Raw genomic sequence first — 17,287 nt, forward strand, 5'->3', positions numbered from 1 at the left:
GCTTGGTTAAGATTGTCAGACTCCTACATCTTAATGACAAGAACAGTTTAAACCCCAAGAAAAATAACTTAATAAATAATGTTCTCATTGCAAATGTAAATAAGTTCCATTGGAGATTCCTGGTGGAATGAGCTTGGGAGACTCAAGCCTTTGAGGAAATAGTGATTCAGCAAGACAACTTGATATACATTCATCTTTCTTCCCGGGAAAGATAATCTATGAAGCAGCGAGGAGTAAAAGATTTATGGATCAACCGAGTAACAGGTAAAACCAACAAACCATCCAAAGGGACTTGATAGTGAAAACAATCCTTAAATAGGCACAAATGGCAGATTAAATAGGACTTCAGTGTTAGAATGTCTAATTCTACATGACAAGGATTTCAGGCAAACCATTCTCCGTGCAGGAGAGGAAGAATGATCCTTCATTATCACAGTCAGCAAACCTGGGAGCATGGTGGGGTAAACGCAACGTCAACTAATTCAGCAGGGCATTCAACAGGATAGTCTACAGCTATTTAAACAAAAAAAGATAAAGACAAAACTTCCCAAAGGGCCCATTGCATGAAAGGAAACAAATAGTATAAATTCTATGAATGAAGGACAACCTATTTGTTAACAAGACATGGCTGTGACACACTGTCTGCTGTGCAATAGTACTATGTATGTTTAAAGCAGCCAAATAAAGTTCTGTAAAGCTGCACAGAGAACATTACTCCAAAGCATAAAGGGAACACACAGTTGAGATTGGCTAAGCAAGGTAATCAATAGAAATAGAAGCATTTTTAAAAAGCAAGGTTTATGCAGTGTCTGAGTGAGATGCCAAATCTTGTCAATCTGTTGAATGTTAAAGATTGCCCCATGTGTCTGAAGGTGGAAACTGTGCTACAACTGCTCTTTCATCATGGTCTTCCTCTCCTAGCGTGAAGGTTAGCTTGTATTGCAACTGCACCTTCTCCTGGAAAAGAAGAGAATTGAGGGTTGCAGAAGTCTATTTGGCTTTATAGTTTATAATTACAATAAAATGTTAATGTTGGGGATGCCACAGGGGTATATAACAAGCCTTAAATGAGTGTCTACACAGTCTAGTACCTTGTGAGGGTTGGCCAGCAGCAGGATCTGTGTGATGGCAGCAGGTGGGAGGATTGGGTTGAAGGCTGGAAGCTCCGTTCCTGATGGGGGCTGTAGCTTCACTCTCATTGTCTACAACAGAGGACAGAGGTCATGATGTCAACCCTACACTGACAATGGAACTGAAGGTGAAAAGGGCAGATTAAGAGAGAAGAGGTCTTACGTCAGGGACAGAGGCCTGGAAGAGGATGTTGCTGACTGGAACCGGGGCGGAGGAGAGCATGGAGATGATCACCACCAGCACATCAGCAAGAGAGGGCGGAGAGTCACGTGCAAAGTGGAAGAGCACCCGCAAACTGTGGCTATCAAACACCGTCACAGGCAACAGGCTGCCTGGATACAACAGAGTTTAAAACACTGTTCAATTGTGATGCACTATTAGCATAGCAAGTAGATACTAGAAATATTATAGATACTTACTGGGCTTAATGGACTCAAGCGGCACAAAAACATCTGTCAGGGTCGTTTCTATAGGGGGAATGACTGTGTGAACCGGAGAGGTGTCCAACAACCTATCACCTAGGAGAGCCACCGGGTGCTCAGGGGAGAAGGCCGGGGTAGGATTAGTTCCAGATTTGTTCTGGAGATCTCGTAGAGTAGGTTTGAACGGTTGCTTGTCCCTGAAAATAGATAAAAGGTACTACATAAAAGGTTGAATAATATTGCTGAGTGTCTGTCATGTTGTTATAACAAGTTGGCATGGTCAGCGCCTCATGGTCAGCGCCTCATGGTCAGCGCCTCATGGTCCTTCATATATGGTTTCGCTTCTTCATATATTGTTTTGCTTCTACAGCACTTGAAGTGACTTCAAATCGTAATGAACACAGTGGTCCATCAATACTGTACTAAGCAGCAACATAACTGGCAGACTAACACGAATACTTGACACAAACATCTCCTGCGCTGTAAAACCATCCCATAGTGAAGGGTTAGTTACCATTTGACCTGCAGGCCCTCTGGAGGTAGGGACTGCTGCAGCAGCGTCTTCCCCAGCAGATCCAACTCATCTAAGGCTGAGCTTCCAGACGTAGCTCCAGTAGAAAGAGGCTGGGTGTAGGGGAGCGGATCTGGACTCAGTAGTACACTAGGCGCTGCTGGGATATCAGTAATATCCACACTATCGGAAGACTGTTGCAAAGAAAGCGATACCATGTGTAAGACACAGTTGTGACACTTGTTGTTAAGGTACAATCATGAACCTGCCTAAGTAATGGCAATCTATCAAATCAAATTCTATTGGTCACATACACATGGTTAACAGATGGTAATGCGAGTGTAGGGAAATGCTTGTGCTTCTAGTTCCAACCATGCAGTAATATCTAACAAGTAATCTAACAATTTCACAACAACTACCTTATACACGCAAGTGTAAAGGAATGAATAAGAACATGTACATATAAATATATGGATGAGCGATGGCCGAACGGCATAGGCAAGATGCAGTAGATGGTATAGAATACAGTATATAAATTTGAGATGAGTAATGTAGGGTATGTAAACATTATATAAAGTGGCGTTATTTAAAGTGACTAGTGATACATTTATTACATCCGATTTTTAATTATTAAAGAGGCTAGAGATTTGAGTCAATATGTTGGCAGCAGCCACTCAATGTTAGTGATGGCTGTTTAACAGTCTGATGGCCTTGAGATGGAAGCTGTTTTTCGGTCTTTCGGTCCCAGCTTTGATGCACCTGTACTGACCTCGCCTTCTGGATGATAACGGGGTGAACAGGCAGTGGCTCGGGTGGTTGTTGTCCTTGATGATCTTTTTGGCCTTCCTGTGACATCGGGTGGTGTAGGTGTCCTGAAGGGCAGGTAGTTTGCCCCCGGTGATGCGTTGTGCAGACCTCACAACCCTCTGGAGAGCCTTGTGGTTGTGAGTCGGAGCAGTGGCCGTATCAGGCCGGTGATACAGCACGACAGGATGCTCTCAATTGTGCATCTGTAAAAGTTTGTGAGTGTTTTTGGTGACAAGCCAAATTTCTTCAGCCTCCTGAGGTTGAAGAGGCGCTGTTGTGCCTTCTTCACCACGCTGTCTGTGTGGGTGGTCCATTTCAGTTTGTCCGTGATGTGTACGCAGAGGAACTTAAAACTTTCCACCTTCTCCACTACTGTCCCGTCGATGTGGATAGGGGGGTGCTCCCTCTGCTGTTTCCTGAAGTCCACGATAATTTCCTTGGTTTTATTGACGTTGAGTGGTTATTTTCCTGACACCACACTCCGAGGGCCCTCACCTCCTCCCTGTAGGCCGTCTCGTCGTTGTTGGTAATCAAGCCTACCACTGTAGTGTCGTCTGCAGAGTTGATGATTGAGTTGGAGGCGTGCATGGCCTCCAAGTCATGAGTGAACAGGGAGTACAGGAGAGGGCTGAGAACACACCCTTGTGGGGACCAAGTGTTGAGGATCAGTGGGGTGGAGATGTTGTTTCCTACCCCTCACCACCTGGGGGCGGCCCGTCACAAAGTCCAGGACCCAGTTGCACAGGGCGGGGTCGAGACCCAGGGTCTTGAGCTTAATGATGAGTTTGGAGCGTACTATGGTGTTAAATGCTGAGCTGTTGTCGAACAGCATTTTTACATAGGTATTCCTCTTGTCCAGATGGGTTAGGGCAGTGTGCAGTGTGATTGCGTCGTCTGTGGAGCTATTGGGGCGGTAAGCAAATTAGAGTGGGTCTAGGGTGTCAGGTAGGGTGGAAGTGATATGATACTTGACTAGTCTCTCAAAGCACTTCATGATGACAGAAGTGAGCGCTACGGGGAGATAGTCGTTTAGCTCAGTTACCTTAGCTTTCTTGGGAACAGGAACAATGGTGGGATAGGGATTGATTGAATATGTCCGTAACCCACCAGCCAGCAGGTCTGCGCATGCTCTGAGAATGTGGCTGGGGATGCCGTCTGGGCCGGCAGCCTTGCGAGGGTTAACACGTTTAAATGTTTTACTCACGTTGGCTGCAGTGAAGGAGAGCCCGCAGGTTTTGGTAGCAGGCCGTGACGGTGGCACTGTATTGTCCTCAAAGCGAGCAAAGTTGTTGTTTAGTTTGTCTGGGAGCAAGACATCGGGGTCCGCGACGGGGCTGGTTTTCTTTTTGTAATCCGTGATTGACTGTAGACCCTGCCACATACGTCTCGTGTCTGAGCCGTTGAATTGCGACTCTACTTTGTCTCTATACTGACGCTTAGCTTGTTTGATTGCCTTGGAGGGAATAGCTACACTGTTTGTATTCAGTCATGTTTCTGGTCGCCTTGCCATGATTAAAAGCAGTGGTTCGCACTTTCAGTTTTGCGCGAATGCTGTCATCAATCCACAGTTTCTGGTTAGGGAAGGTTTTAATTGTCGCCGTGGGTACAACATCACCGATGCACTTGCTAATAAACTCGCTCACCGAATCAGTGTTGTTCGACACTATCTGGAACATATCCCAGTCCACGTGATTGAAGCAATCTTGAAGCGAATCAGATTGGTCGGACCAGCGTTGAACAGACCTGAGCACGGGCGTTTCCTGTTTTAGTTTCTGTCTATAGGCTGGGAACAACAAAATGGAGTCGTGGTCAGATTTGCCAAAAGGAGGGCGAGGGAGGGCTTTGTACACGTCGCGGAAGTTAGAGTAACAATTATCCAGAATTTTTCCAGCCCAGGTCGCACATTCAATATGCTGATAAAATTTACTAGGCCTTGTTTTCAGATTAGCCTTGTTAAATTCCCCAGCTACAATAAATGCAGCCTCGGGATATGTGGTTTCCAGTTTACATGGAGTCTAATGAAGTTCTTTCAGGGCCGTCGAGGTGTCTGCTTGGGTGGGAATGTACACGACTGTGATCATAATCCAAGAGAATTCTCTTGGTAGAGAAGCTAAAAGGGACTCAATGGATTTGGTGTTAACTGTGAATATTATGCATTGTCTTGCATCATGTCTCCCTGTGTGAAGTGCTCAGTTCTCCCCTCACCTGGAAAGAGTCCCATGCGGTAAAGTCCTCAGGCTGGGAGGCCAGGTTGGAGGTGTGTGTCCCCTCACTCAAACCTGGGAAAGATAGACACAAAGTCACCCACAATTAACACACACAACATGGAAGTAGCAGAGGTCTTGGAAGACTTGATGTAAAATGCTGTCTGCCCTTACCCAGTGACATTAGCTCATCGTCAAGGAAACTGATGCCCATCTCCTGAGAGGGAGCATTTAGGCTGTCTGTTGGAGTGGGGAATTCTGGGTAGGAAGGAGGTGACGTGTCCAATCCCGATAGATCAAGTAGCGCCGCACTACTTCCTGGAAGAGATAAGTGTACAGTGAGAGGAAATCTTTAGCCCATGCATGTAATCATATACTCTAGTCCCCTCCTACCAAGCTTGTGTCAAGTGACCCTATCGTCCCTATGGATGCATGTGTCATTGACCCATTGTTGCTCACCTGTGAGCCTTTGTGTATTAGCTGAGTTGTTCCCGTTCACCACCTCTCCCTTCACCTGCTGCCTGTACAGGTTGATGACCTGAGTCAGGCTGTCATTGGCCTGGAGGATCTCCGCTGCCCGCCCACACACACACAATTGTAATAAACCGTATATCGTCACCCACATATTCTTCTCTCTCTGTGTATCATACACTTAAACACATTGAGGAGTGTCTGAAACCTCACCCAGAGCCTCATCATTGTCCTCTGTATCACTGGCCAGTCTGAACAATGTGGGTCTCATCTTCTCACAGCGCTGGTACAAGTCCTAACACACAAATACACACTATCAAATGTCTGTATCTGCATGCAGTGCTTTGTATACATCATATATAGGTGATGCTGTTATGGCACTGTGGGAGGTGTCTCTGGTTTGTCATAGCATGGTGTTGCTTGTGTAAAGGTGCCACAGACCTGGATGAGCTCTGCATTGCTCTGGGGGTTGGTGGTCCTGTCATAGTCCTCCAGCAGCTGAGTCAGTAGGCTGACACTCTCGTTCACATCCTGGATGGCATTCACACGCTTGGACAACTTCTCTGCCCGCCTCTGGTCCTGAAACACACACACAGGTCAGGAAGAAGAAACCAGGGAGGGAGGAGGGGGAAGAAAAGTATCCTTTGTCCCTAAACTAAAGGAGTCATGAAAGCACTGAATGATTCTGACAAGGAGACAACCCTCAGGGCAAAGCACCCACTTTCTCACTCAGTCCCCTTACATGACAGTATAATACTAAAGCACTTAGGCATTCACTTTCTCTCCCATACTAACACACACAGACCAGATAATACTGTTCACACTGTGCGATGTACATATCTGTATTACTGTAATGTAACAGCATATATATATATATATATATATATATACACACACACACTTTATTCATACATTTAGGTGAGCTTGAGAAAAGAGACTACCTCCTGCACCATTTCCTGGATCAGTTTGTTGGCTGCTTTCAGGTCCTCAGGGTGAGTGCTGTTCAACAGGCGAGTCAGTGTCTACCAAGACACCAGGGAGGAGGAAGAATTTAAAGTTAGGGAGAGGGGAGGTAAATGGAGTGCAGAATGCATGGTGAATCACATTTCTAATGCAAAATTTGAAAGAAAAAAAATTGTTGTACGTTTCTTTTGTTTAACAATGCCTTACCTTTGACTTCTCCTCATCCTCAAATATGGCATTTTTTGGTCTGGGAGGTGGAAGCAGGAGGAGTTTGTCAGCTGGAAGAACAGGGTCCTGTTTGACAATGCCTGGTTAAAAATAAAAAACATTAACTACCTAAACAACAACTGTGCGTCCATCACTATCATAGCTACACTGCAGCTCACCCTGTTTTTTAAGCATCTGGTAGGCATCAGCGATCTTTGCCTCGTCAGGCAGCCCCAGTGTCCAACTATAGATGAGCTCCAACACCTTCTTCTTCACTGTCTCTGGAGCCCGGGTGCCGAGGTACTGAGGGAGAGAGCAGGAGCATGCTGAGTGAGAGCTTATCCAATTTTAACAGACTCGCTCAGTGAAAGGCACAGACAGAGCCGATCATTACCTTTGGAGAGACCACTTTGATGAGCTCGTTGAGGAAGCGAAACTTGCCCACCTCACTGTGGAACCTTTCCCCACAGCTCTTCATGCACATCTCCAGCACCTGATTGTACACACATCACCAGTGAGTCAAACAATTAAGTTATTCAATATGAATGTAGGTACACACACTAGACAGAAGGCTGTCAATTGTATTGGCTCTGATTCCTATTACAACACACTGCCATCACTCAACTCACCACAAGTGCCTGCATGGCCTCCCACTCCTGAGGTGATTGGATCTTGTGAGCCAGTAGCCTGGTGGCCAGCTGGGGTCTGAAATGGAACATAAAGAGTTTGATTTGCTGCCAACTTTAGCCACATCAATCTACCATTGACTATTGTATGACATGCAATTTTACCTCTCCCTCTACTCTAGACAACACCATGTTTTTTATTGAATGACACAGATGTCAGCACAGGGTCAGTGTCAGAAATCTTAAAATGTGGAATATGAAGAAATCGCTCCCCCATTTCCTTTTGCAAAAATTTGAATAGTTTACCTAATTTCAGTTTATGTGGCAGAACAAGCAATGTGTAGTATAGAGAACCATTGTACCATCTAAACCTCTGAAATATATTATAAATAACTACAAATACTGTATTTTCAGCTGTATGAAGCTGGCGTACAAAACCAAAAGTAAGACGCAAAAACGAAAATTTGGAATGGGTCGCATAGAAATAACACACAAAGAACAAATCTACCACTTCTTAGACTTGTTTTCAATGAGAATGACAGATTTCTAGAACTCACATTCCTATGTGAATTTGGACATAGCCCAAAAAGTTCCATATTGTAGCTTTAAGTAACAAGCATGTACTCAGTACAGCTACTCCTGAGGTGAAAGTGCTAAGATGTGTACATGTTATGACATTCACATACCCCTCCAAATCATTGTTGAGCTGGTCACAGAAGGCCTGGATGCTGTCCCAATCTGTGTCTCTGTTTAGTGGGTTTGTGGCCTTGTCTAATGGGAGAATGAAGGAAATTGGGAAACGGGGAAATAAAGGTTCATCTGAATACTTTAACCTTCCAACAGTACTTTGGACACGACTTTGTAAGGGACTCCAACTCCAGTTCTCCCACTGACCGAGTGAACTAGGCTTCCTGCATTTCACAGCACTGTCACATAGCTAAGCGTATAGTCACCGGCAGGATATGAATTCGCGATAGGCGGCTTGCTGGTTCCCGTATCTAGCAAGAGTTCGATGCATTCTCTCTAGTCTAGATGGTTCTGGGAATCTATCTGGATAGCTAGTTATCTTTACAGCTGGCTAGCTTGCTGTTTATGAGAGGTCTAACGCCATAGTCCCTCTCAGTTTGCACCTTGATTTTGCTTAAACTGTCATCTCGGTCGACTGCGACACGGTTATTTTTCCAAGGATGCATGCTCCAATAGCTCTCAATACAACCTAAATAACTTTAAAAAATACTTACTGATACGTGACTCCAAACTCTCCGTGTCAGGCGGCGCCGCCATCACTACGAGAATTATCTTTACCATGAACGTGTCTCGCGAGCACTAGCGGTTCTGGGGGGGAGTGCCCCGGTGACAACAATTTTGGTCCCCCTAAATGTGGAGTATGAAATAATTTTTGCTATCGTTCCTTTTTTTTACATCCGTTATTAGACAGTGGCAACGCGGAACACTAATTTAACCCACACATTTTCTAGAGGGACGGCTTTAGGCGGAACACAACAGTATCGTACCACATGCAAAGCGATATGACAACAATAACGTCTAATGTAACTGGCCCCTCTAACAGTACAACTGGCCCCAGCTTGCCCCCCCCGGTTGAAATGGTCTAGACCCGCCACTGCTCGCGAGGAACAAATTTGAGAGCTCCCCTTCTCACCTCTCCAACAGTGATGGGTGGATAATGAACGCAATTGCAGCTGGCACTGGCGCATAAGAATATATAACACAGAAAAAAGGTTATCATACTTTCTAATGAACCTTCTCGATCACACTGAAGTTGTTTATTGCAAACCTGTGCAGACAGTGCAACCAGTTTCAGATTTCTACCGGTTTTCTCTACCCTCTAGCGGCACAAAGGTGTACTGCTGTACATGTGTGTAGTCAGTACAGTTACCGTGTGGTACAGTAACGGGTTTGTTTTGGTGTTTATTCTGTGTGAGCACCTCTTCGGGATAGTACAATATCTCGGAAAGCCACGATCGCCAAACAACGTAACACATTTATTAAAATGTAACCCAAAAGTGATTCGAACGAAAAAAAATACTTGAGTAAAGAGATTTATTGTTGTGTCAACATTTTACAGCAAATCATCCCGCGAAAGTGGACGTTGCTCGCTATTTTTTACTTCAAGGATCTACTTCGCTGATATTAGAGAATTTTGGGGAACAACACATTGGAAGCAAGTTACAGTGAAGTCACATTGGTTTTCTCAGTAAAAACAATGTTGAACTTGGTTTGACTTGGTCGACAAATAGTCAACAAGCTAACGTAGCTAGTGGGTGTGCTAAACAGGTTTGAATATCCAGGATCTGACAGGTTGAGGTTGAAGTGGTTGTTGACTTTCTCAATTTAACATGGGAGAATGAAATTCTATCATGGGGACATTGAACGCTTTACAAGAATGGTGTGGCATAAAATGCGAAAATTACCCCAATGTGGAGATAAGGAACATGTCTTCTTCATTCAGAGATGGATTGGCGTTTTGTGCCATTATCCACAAACACCGACCTGATTTGATGTAAGTATATAAAATAAATTAGAATAGGAATGTGAACTCTCCTGTGAGCTTCCCCATCCTCTCTACTACTGTGGGCCATCACTGGCACCCAAGTCTCCCACACAATCCTACCTCTGTTACTCTGCCCCAGTCAGTGTGTTGTATGTGAGTACATTGTTGACAGTAGGCCTATAGCACGCACAGTCAGACTCAGTTCCTGCCTGTCCTTATGCTGATCCAGAGCGGCTGGCCAACTCTAATCTGTAGCTGTAGCAGGGACCTGAATCCTGTCACAGTGGGTTTGTCTGCCCTGATACACGGAACCACAGCATGGCCTAAGCTCCAAGTTAACTCTCCTTAATCTGCCTCGCTATCTTTTCCTCTTCCTCCTCCATTCTTTAATGGAAATGTCGCTAACGTTAAACATGTAAAGTGTGGTGTGCCGCAGGGCAGTTCTCTTGGCCCTGTTCTTTTTTCTATTTTTACTAATGACCTGTCACTGGCGTTAAACAAAGCCTGTGTGTCTATGTATGGGGATGATTGAACCCTTCATGCTTCAGCAACCGCAGCTAGTGAAATTACTGGAACCCTGAACAGAGATTTGCAGTCAGTTTTAGAATGGTTGGCCAGTAATAAACTAGTCCTGAACATCTCTAAAACTAAGAGCATTGTATCTGGTACAAATCACTCCATAAATTCTAGATCTCAGCTGAATCTGATAATGAATAATGTGGTTGTTGAGCAAGTTGAGGGGACTCAATTACTTGGTGTTACCTTGGATTGTACACCAAGACAGTCCTCAGATACTCAAAAGGTTCTACAGCTGCAACATCGAGAGCATCCTGACTGGTTGCATCACTGCCTGGTACGGCAACTGCTTGGCCTCCGACCGCAAGGCACTACAGAGGGTAGTGCGTACAGCCCAGTACATCACTGGGGCTAAGCTGCCTGCCATCCAGGACCTCTACACCAGGCGGTGTCAGAGGAAGGCCCAAAAAAAATTCAAAGACCCCCAGCCATCCCAGTCATAGACGGTTCTCTTTACTACCGCATGGCAAGCGGTACCGGAGTGCCAAGTCTAGGACAAAAAGGCTTTTCAACAGTTTTTACCGCCAAGCCATAAGACTCCTGAACAGGTAATCAAATGGCTACCCGGACTATCTGCATTGTGTGCCCCCCCCAACCCGTCTTTTACGCTACTGCTACTCTCTGTTCATCATACATGCATAGTCACTTTAACCATATCTACATGTACATACTACCTCAATCAGCCTGACTAACCGGTGCCTTATGTAGGCTCACTACTGTTATACCCTCGCTACTGTATATAGTAGAGGTCGACCGATTATGATTTTTCAACGCCAGTACCGATACCGATACCGATTATTGGGGGACCAAAAAAGCCGATCCCGATTAATCAGCCGATTTTTATATATATATTTGTAATAATGACAATTACAACAATACTGAATGAACATTTATTTTAACTTAATATAATACATCAATAAAATCAATTTAGCCTCAAATAAATAATGAAACATGTTCAATTTGGTTCAAATAATGCAAAAACAAAGTGTTGGAGAAGAAAGTAAAAGTGCAATATGTGCCATGTAAGAAAGCTAACGTTTAAGTTCCTTGCTCAGAACATGAGAACATATGAAAGCTGGTGGTTCCTTTTAACATGAGTCTTCAATATTGCCAGGTAAGAAGTTTTAGGTTGTAGTTATTATAGGAATAATAGGACTATTTCTCTCTATACGATTTGTATTTCATATACCTTTGACTATTGGATGTTCTTATAGGCACTTTAGTATTGCCAGTGTAACAGTATAGCTTCCATCCCTCTCCTCGCTCCTACCTGGGCTCGAACCAGGAACACATCGACAACAGCCACCCTCGAAGCAGCGTTACCCATGCAGAGCAAGGGGAACAACTACTCCAAGTCTCAGAGCGAGTGACGTTTGAAACGCTATTAGCGCGCACCCCGCTAACTAGCTAGCCATTTCACATCGGTTACACCAGCCTAATCTTGGGAGTTGATAGGCTTGAAGTCATAAACAGCGCAATGCTTGAAGCACAGCGAAGAGCTGCTGGCAAAACGCACAAAAGTGCTGTTTGAATGAATGCTTACAAGCCTGCTGTTGCCTACCACCGCTCAGTCAGACTGCTCTATCAAATCATAGACTTAATTATAATATAATAAACACACAGAAATAACAACATGTTTTTCTAAGATTCCTGCATAACAACATTGTCCCTATACTGTAGGTTATAGCCTACTCGAGATAGCTGCTTGGACTGTGTGTGCTTGAATATTACAATTGTGGATTTCCCAGAAATGTCTTCAATCTCCAATTTAGCAGGTATGTAAGGAGAACCCTTTCAATCGTAAAGTCTCCCCCTCTTGAGTTCCCTAAATCCAAGCCTGCCCCTGGACATGGCTTCCCCCTCATCAAGAGGAAGGTGAGAGGATATCTCAGTATAATGAAATTAACCCATTATCCAGTGTTTTCTCCAAATCAGAATAGTACCCTAGTACACATGCATGTCTCCTCAGGTGCAGACAGACAACTATGTCCCAGTGGAGGAGCTGCAGGTGGAGCTGGGGGAGCTGGAGAAACAAATGGACAGGCTGGAGCTGAGAGGGGTGGCGATGGAGAGAAGCTTGAGAGACTGCCAGAATGGTGAGTGTCTGTAGTGTGCTTGTTATTAACATCCAAGTAATTCTTCCGGTTATCATATAAAGTGTTGTTGTTAGAGATGAATTGTTATTGAGAAGACTAGTGTCATTCACCTGTTTGTTTCAGACCAGGAAGAGGAGGACATGTTGGTGGACTGGTTCACTCTAATACATGAGAAACACATGCTTGTGCGCAGGGACGCAGAGCTGGTATACATGTAAGTGTACTGACCTGAAATGATATCAAAGCAAGACAGCACCTTCATAACACCTTTATTATATCTGCTTCTTTTATCATTCCCAACATATGGACGGTGTTGTAAATGAAATATTTATGGACCTGATGTATTTGTATGTGCACTCCAAGGGCCAAGCAACAGAATTTAGAAGAGAGACAGGCAGACGTGGAATATGAACTGAGATGTCTCCTCAACAAACCAGGTGAGGGGCCAGTTTTCACACGACCCTCCCTCAATTATTTACTACTCCTCAGCAATTATCAGTCTGCTATTATTAATTATGTGTTATGTGTTGTTATTTGACTAATCTAATTGTTTGTCTCTCCTCATCTCCTCCTCAATCATCATCCCCCCCAGAGTGTAAGTGGAGTAAGGATGACTGTTATAGGGACCAGCAGTTGATGGAGGAGCTTGTCACCATCATTGAACAGAGGAACCACATCATCAACAGCTTGGATCAGGACAGGCAAAGGTGCATGAAACACTCATAGATGAATACCGAGGGCCATTTATTCAGACAAATTTCATTAAGCAGATAATTGATGCTCTTGCTCATACCTACCAATGGTTTGTCTTTTTCAGGGAAAAAGAAGATGTTTTGTTTTCCATGATCAAGAAGAAAGATGAGGGAAAGTATTTTCCTAGAGTGTTTATTTTGTTGTTGTCTTTCCTGTTTTCTCATGTCTGTTCACACTCTCTTTCATTCCTATTCCCTCAATACTACACCTCAGACTCCTTCATTTCTCAGAATTTGATCATGGTATCACTATTTCTCCCTCCTCAGATTTAAAAAAAGAGTCTCGGAAAGACCTGAAGACGTTAAGAGCAAAGTTCAAGCCCATGAAGATGCTGAAGATGCTGAGTCATAAAGACTCTAAGAGCAAAGGCTCTCTAAAGAAGAACTGAGTTGGACTCGGGCTCACCCTATAAGGAAGGAACAAATAGGTTTATATTTGTTAACAAATACTCATTGAGCCACAATGGAATGTCTCATAATTGTACAAATAAATTAATGAAGATTGCGGGTAAGAGATGAAGACTCTTGGACTGTGGATGAGAGTGGATAAGAATTAAGAGAAGCCTCTGATGCAGAGTATATGGATTTTCTTCCCAAGTGAAAAAAATATCCCCATTATACCTCCCCATTACACTGCACTTTTTGCACAAGCTGTGATTGCTCCTGCATTCAGTAAAGCCGTAGTCAGCCTATGATGAGTTGCTGCATAGAATCATTCACTAATGGGATTTATTTTTGTAGTTCAACTTTGTTATATTATATTTAATAAAACATTGTACTTTGTATGAACAGAATGCATTTGTATGATCATAATCTTTTGATAATGTTTATATTTTAAATGTCATTTTAATGTGTTTTTTTCAAATGTACCTCATACACTTGTCTAGTGTATATTTCAAGAAAATAGTACAGGCTAAACAGGGTCTTTGCTACTCCAGATTGTGGCGATGCATTCCATTGCCTGTACAGTCTGATTTATTGGACAGGGTCATTGTGAGATTGAGATTCACACTGTATTCAGATCTTTGTTATTTATGTCTCGCCAATGTGGGAATTAACCACTTCTTGATGATAGGTATTTTATCATGCTCAAAACTACATTATACGATCTAAAAAAAAATACATGTTTAGTTAGTATAATACATTTGGCAAAATAAACCTAAATATATATTTTTAACTATATATATATATATATTTTTTTTTTAAACTATATATATATATATTTTTTTTTTATTTAATTAATTATTTTGTATATCTCGTTCATGGGTTGAGTCGCTCTGCGGAACTATATAATATAGTGCAGTTGATAGTCTACCAATTAAGTCGACGCACTACTCGACCGGAAGTCGGTTAAACGGATTATGTCTAGATGTTAACAACAGCGTCTTGAAATTCGCTATAAAAAACACTCGTTTTTTACCAAACTAAAGTAAGGGAACATGTCCGACAACGAAGGAGAGTAAGTATATAGAATATTGTTATCTAAAAAATTAAAAAAAGGCACAGCGATATATGTCCATGTTTTTTTTTAGACTCAACGTAGGGACCTTCCATGTTCTCCCAGTGATTTTAGGTGAACGTGGTGACCTTTTCATTTTTCTCCCAGTGAGAACATGAAAGGTTCCCACGTTGAGAGCCCAAAAAGACATACGACCCACATTAATTGTACTTAACCAATCTAACTGGTTAAGTTAGCTCACGTTGCCTCAACACTCCTGTTCATTTTTTCGTGTATTATTCTTTACACTCCTCTTGTTACCTCTGCAGTTTTGATGATGGAGACTTTGATGACGCTGAAGAGGATGAGGGATTGGATGACCTGGAAAACGTTGAAGATGTGAGTTTGCCACCTATTTGTTCTTCCTAGTTAGCAAGGTATTAACTCTTAACGTTATATAGTAAGCATCATTGTATCTGGACAGATTTATAGTGTTTTAGTAATCTCTTGTGATCTGTCATATTCCTCTGATGCTTTTTATTTCACTACAATCAATCCATTACTGTCTGTCACCTATTCAATGTTCACCAATTCAAACTCAATTTATAAAAATTCTCCCAACCTCTTCGCTCGCTCTGTCTGTTTCCTGTTGTCCTGATCTGTTACTAGGAGGACCAAGAGAATGTGAAGATCCTGCCTGCAGGGGAGGGGTCGCAGGCCAACCAGAAGAGGATCACAACCCAATACATGACCAAATATGAAAGGGCCAGGGTGCTGGGGACACGTGCCCTCCAGATAGCGTGAGTACACCTCAGCAGTGTTGCAATATGCTAGGAAAGTCAAACTTCTGCTTCTTTCCAGAAATGTCTTTCTGCCCTTGAGTCCCTGTGAATATGGTCTATTAAAAAGAGCCCGTGTCAAGCCTCTTAGCTGAGAGCAAGTAACCATCTATGGGTTTCTCAAATGAGCATTTCGGAAGTTAATTCAAATATGATTCATTGATTTCCTTTGTCTCTTACATGGATGTAATGCATATGTATGATTCCACCCATGTCGTGCCTTTACTCAAGACAGTCATTTGTCTAAAGGTGAATATCAATATTGAAACAGAGAAACTAGGACTCAACTAGCTAAGAAAACAACAATAATACACATGACAACTGACTGCATTCTAAATGATCAAATACAAAGCTGAAGCTAGCTGTTTTGGTAAAGAATTGCAACAAAACATTCCAAAGCCAACGTGAATCACATTACACCGTAATGTTTGAAGGAGCTTGGTGCCTACAGCATGGCTGACAAGATGTACAACAAAGGGTAAAAATGACAGCAGTGGACACGGAAGACGAATCTCCCACGTGGATGCCACGTTCCCAGCATATTACAACAGATGTTTATTTTTGCCACTACTACAGGTACCACTCACCTTGTGCTCTTGCCATATTCTCTACCTCAGGTGTCAACTGCTGCTTTAGTTGGAGACCGGTGATCTGCTGAGTATGTGGAGGAATGTATAGTCTCTCTGTCATGTTGTCTCTCACTATTCATAACTTTCTCTGTGATACAGCATGTGTGCCCCAGTCATGGTGGAGCTGGAGGGAGAGACAGACCCTCTGCAAATTGCCATGAAAGAGCTAAAGTAAGCTATGCTTAATCTCATAGTTTTTCCTAGTTTCTGATGGAAGGAGTCTGTACAGTTTGATACTTGGAGAGTGCCTGTTACTCTTCTGTATATGATTGAGTGTGTTTTTTTCTGTCACCGTTACAGGTGCAGGAAGATCCCCATCATCATCCGGCGGTACCTTCCTGATGGCAGTTATGAAGATTGGGGCTGTGACGAGCTCATCATCACAGACTGAGCCAGACCAAACCGGACTGGCAGGGCCAGACCACCTCGCAACCCACTAGGCTGGTGTGATGCAAGCTTTTGTTCCAGAAAGCATTAACACACCTTATTTAACTAGTCAGGGTCTATTTAAGACTATGACTCATTGATTAGTCAAATCTTGTGTGTTACTGCTTGGCTGGAACAAAAGCCTGCATACATACTGGTCCTTTGCTATAACCTCACCTACATCTGCACTGGGCCAACCAGCTCTACAGGCAACCTGCAGAGTGAAGTCATCAATTAATAAGACTTTTTACATTTTAGGCCTGTGATCATTTATTTTGAAAGCATTGAAGCATATACACACTATGAAGTGAAAGTAGGGCTTCTAAAAGCTATGTACTGTTATTACAGCTGTCATTCACAAGGGAGAATTGTAACTCATGTCTACATTTACATTGTGTTAGGTAAAAATGTCATTGTGATTATGAATAGTTTTATGATGGGGAAGAGCAGTTGTTGTGAAAGAGCTCTTTGTTTTATTGTTGTGATTTAAATTGTTTTGTAAGAAAGTACTTATATTATTTTTCTTACCAACACAATTGATTTATTGCATGCAGGTCTCAATATGTGACTGTTTTTATTAGGTTTAGAGCAAAAAAAGTATTTTCAAATTTTTTTCATGCAGTGTTAATTGCGAAACATCTAATTAAATATCTGCTACAAATGGTGCAATTCACAAA

The 17,287-nt window shown here is 42.9% G+C and overlaps 3 protein-coding genes across 5 annotated transcripts; 2 read left to right on the forward strand and 1 right to left on the reverse strand.

The window, feature by feature from the left end:
• Positions 1–224: 224 nt before the first annotated feature.
• Positions 225–8,770, reverse strand: LOC115171308 (ADP-ribosylation factor-binding protein GGA1-like). Its single transcript, XM_029728004.1, has 17 exons — positions 8,584–8,770; positions 8,029–8,113; positions 7,346–7,421; positions 7,111–7,209; positions 6,896–7,019; positions 6,717–6,817; positions 6,488–6,568; positions 5,988–6,125; positions 5,760–5,841; positions 5,535–5,648; positions 5,250–5,393; positions 5,077–5,150; positions 2,068–2,258; positions 1,551–1,750; positions 1,294–1,463; positions 1,092–1,202; positions 225–957 (listed from the first exon to the last, which is right to left on the reverse strand). Exons 1-17 carry the CDS (start codon positions 8,648–8,650, stop codon positions 847–849), a joined length of 1,968 nt encoding a protein of 655 aa, XP_029583864.1. The 5' UTR covers positions 8,651–8,770; the 3' UTR covers positions 225–846.
• Positions 8,771–8,867: 97 nt separating this feature from the next.
• On the forward strand, positions 8,868–14,072 carry LOC115171310 (MICAL-like protein 1). 3 transcript variants are annotated; one of them, XM_029728010.1, is made up of 8 exons: positions 8,868–9,863; positions 12,203–12,305; positions 12,400–12,526; positions 12,650–12,740; positions 12,890–12,963; positions 13,119–13,233; positions 13,344–13,390; positions 13,546–14,072. In XM_029728010.1, the coding sequence occupies exons 1-8, from the start codon at positions 9,721–9,723 to the stop codon at positions 13,665–13,667; spliced, it is 822 nt and encodes a 273-aa protein (XP_029583870.1). In that variant the 5' UTR covers positions 8,868–9,720; the 3' UTR covers positions 13,668–14,072. The 3 variants fall into 3 exon arrangements, with proteins under 3 accessions (XP_029583870.1, XP_029583868.1, XP_029583869.1); XM_029728008.1 differs by having other exon boundaries at positions 13,344–13,638; XM_029728009.1 differs by having other exon boundaries at positions 12,206–12,305; positions 13,344–13,638.
• Positions 14,073–14,588: 516 nt separating this feature from the next.
• Positions 14,589–17,287, forward strand: LOC115171311 (DNA-directed RNA polymerases I, II, and III subunit RPABC2). The gene is made up of 5 exons (XM_029728011.1): positions 14,589–14,737; positions 15,046–15,115; positions 15,386–15,516; positions 16,284–16,355; positions 16,485–17,287. Exons 1-5 carry the CDS (start codon positions 14,718–14,720, stop codon positions 16,573–16,575), a joined length of 384 nt encoding a protein of 127 aa, XP_029583871.1. The 5' UTR covers positions 14,589–14,717; the 3' UTR covers positions 16,576–17,287.

This window comes from Salmo trutta, chromosome 32 (assembly GCF_901001165.1).
Source record: "Salmo trutta chromosome 32, fSalTru1.1, whole genome shotgun sequence".
In the NCBI taxonomy this organism is placed as follows: domain Eukaryota; kingdom Metazoa; phylum Chordata; class Actinopteri; order Salmoniformes; family Salmonidae; genus Salmo; species Salmo trutta.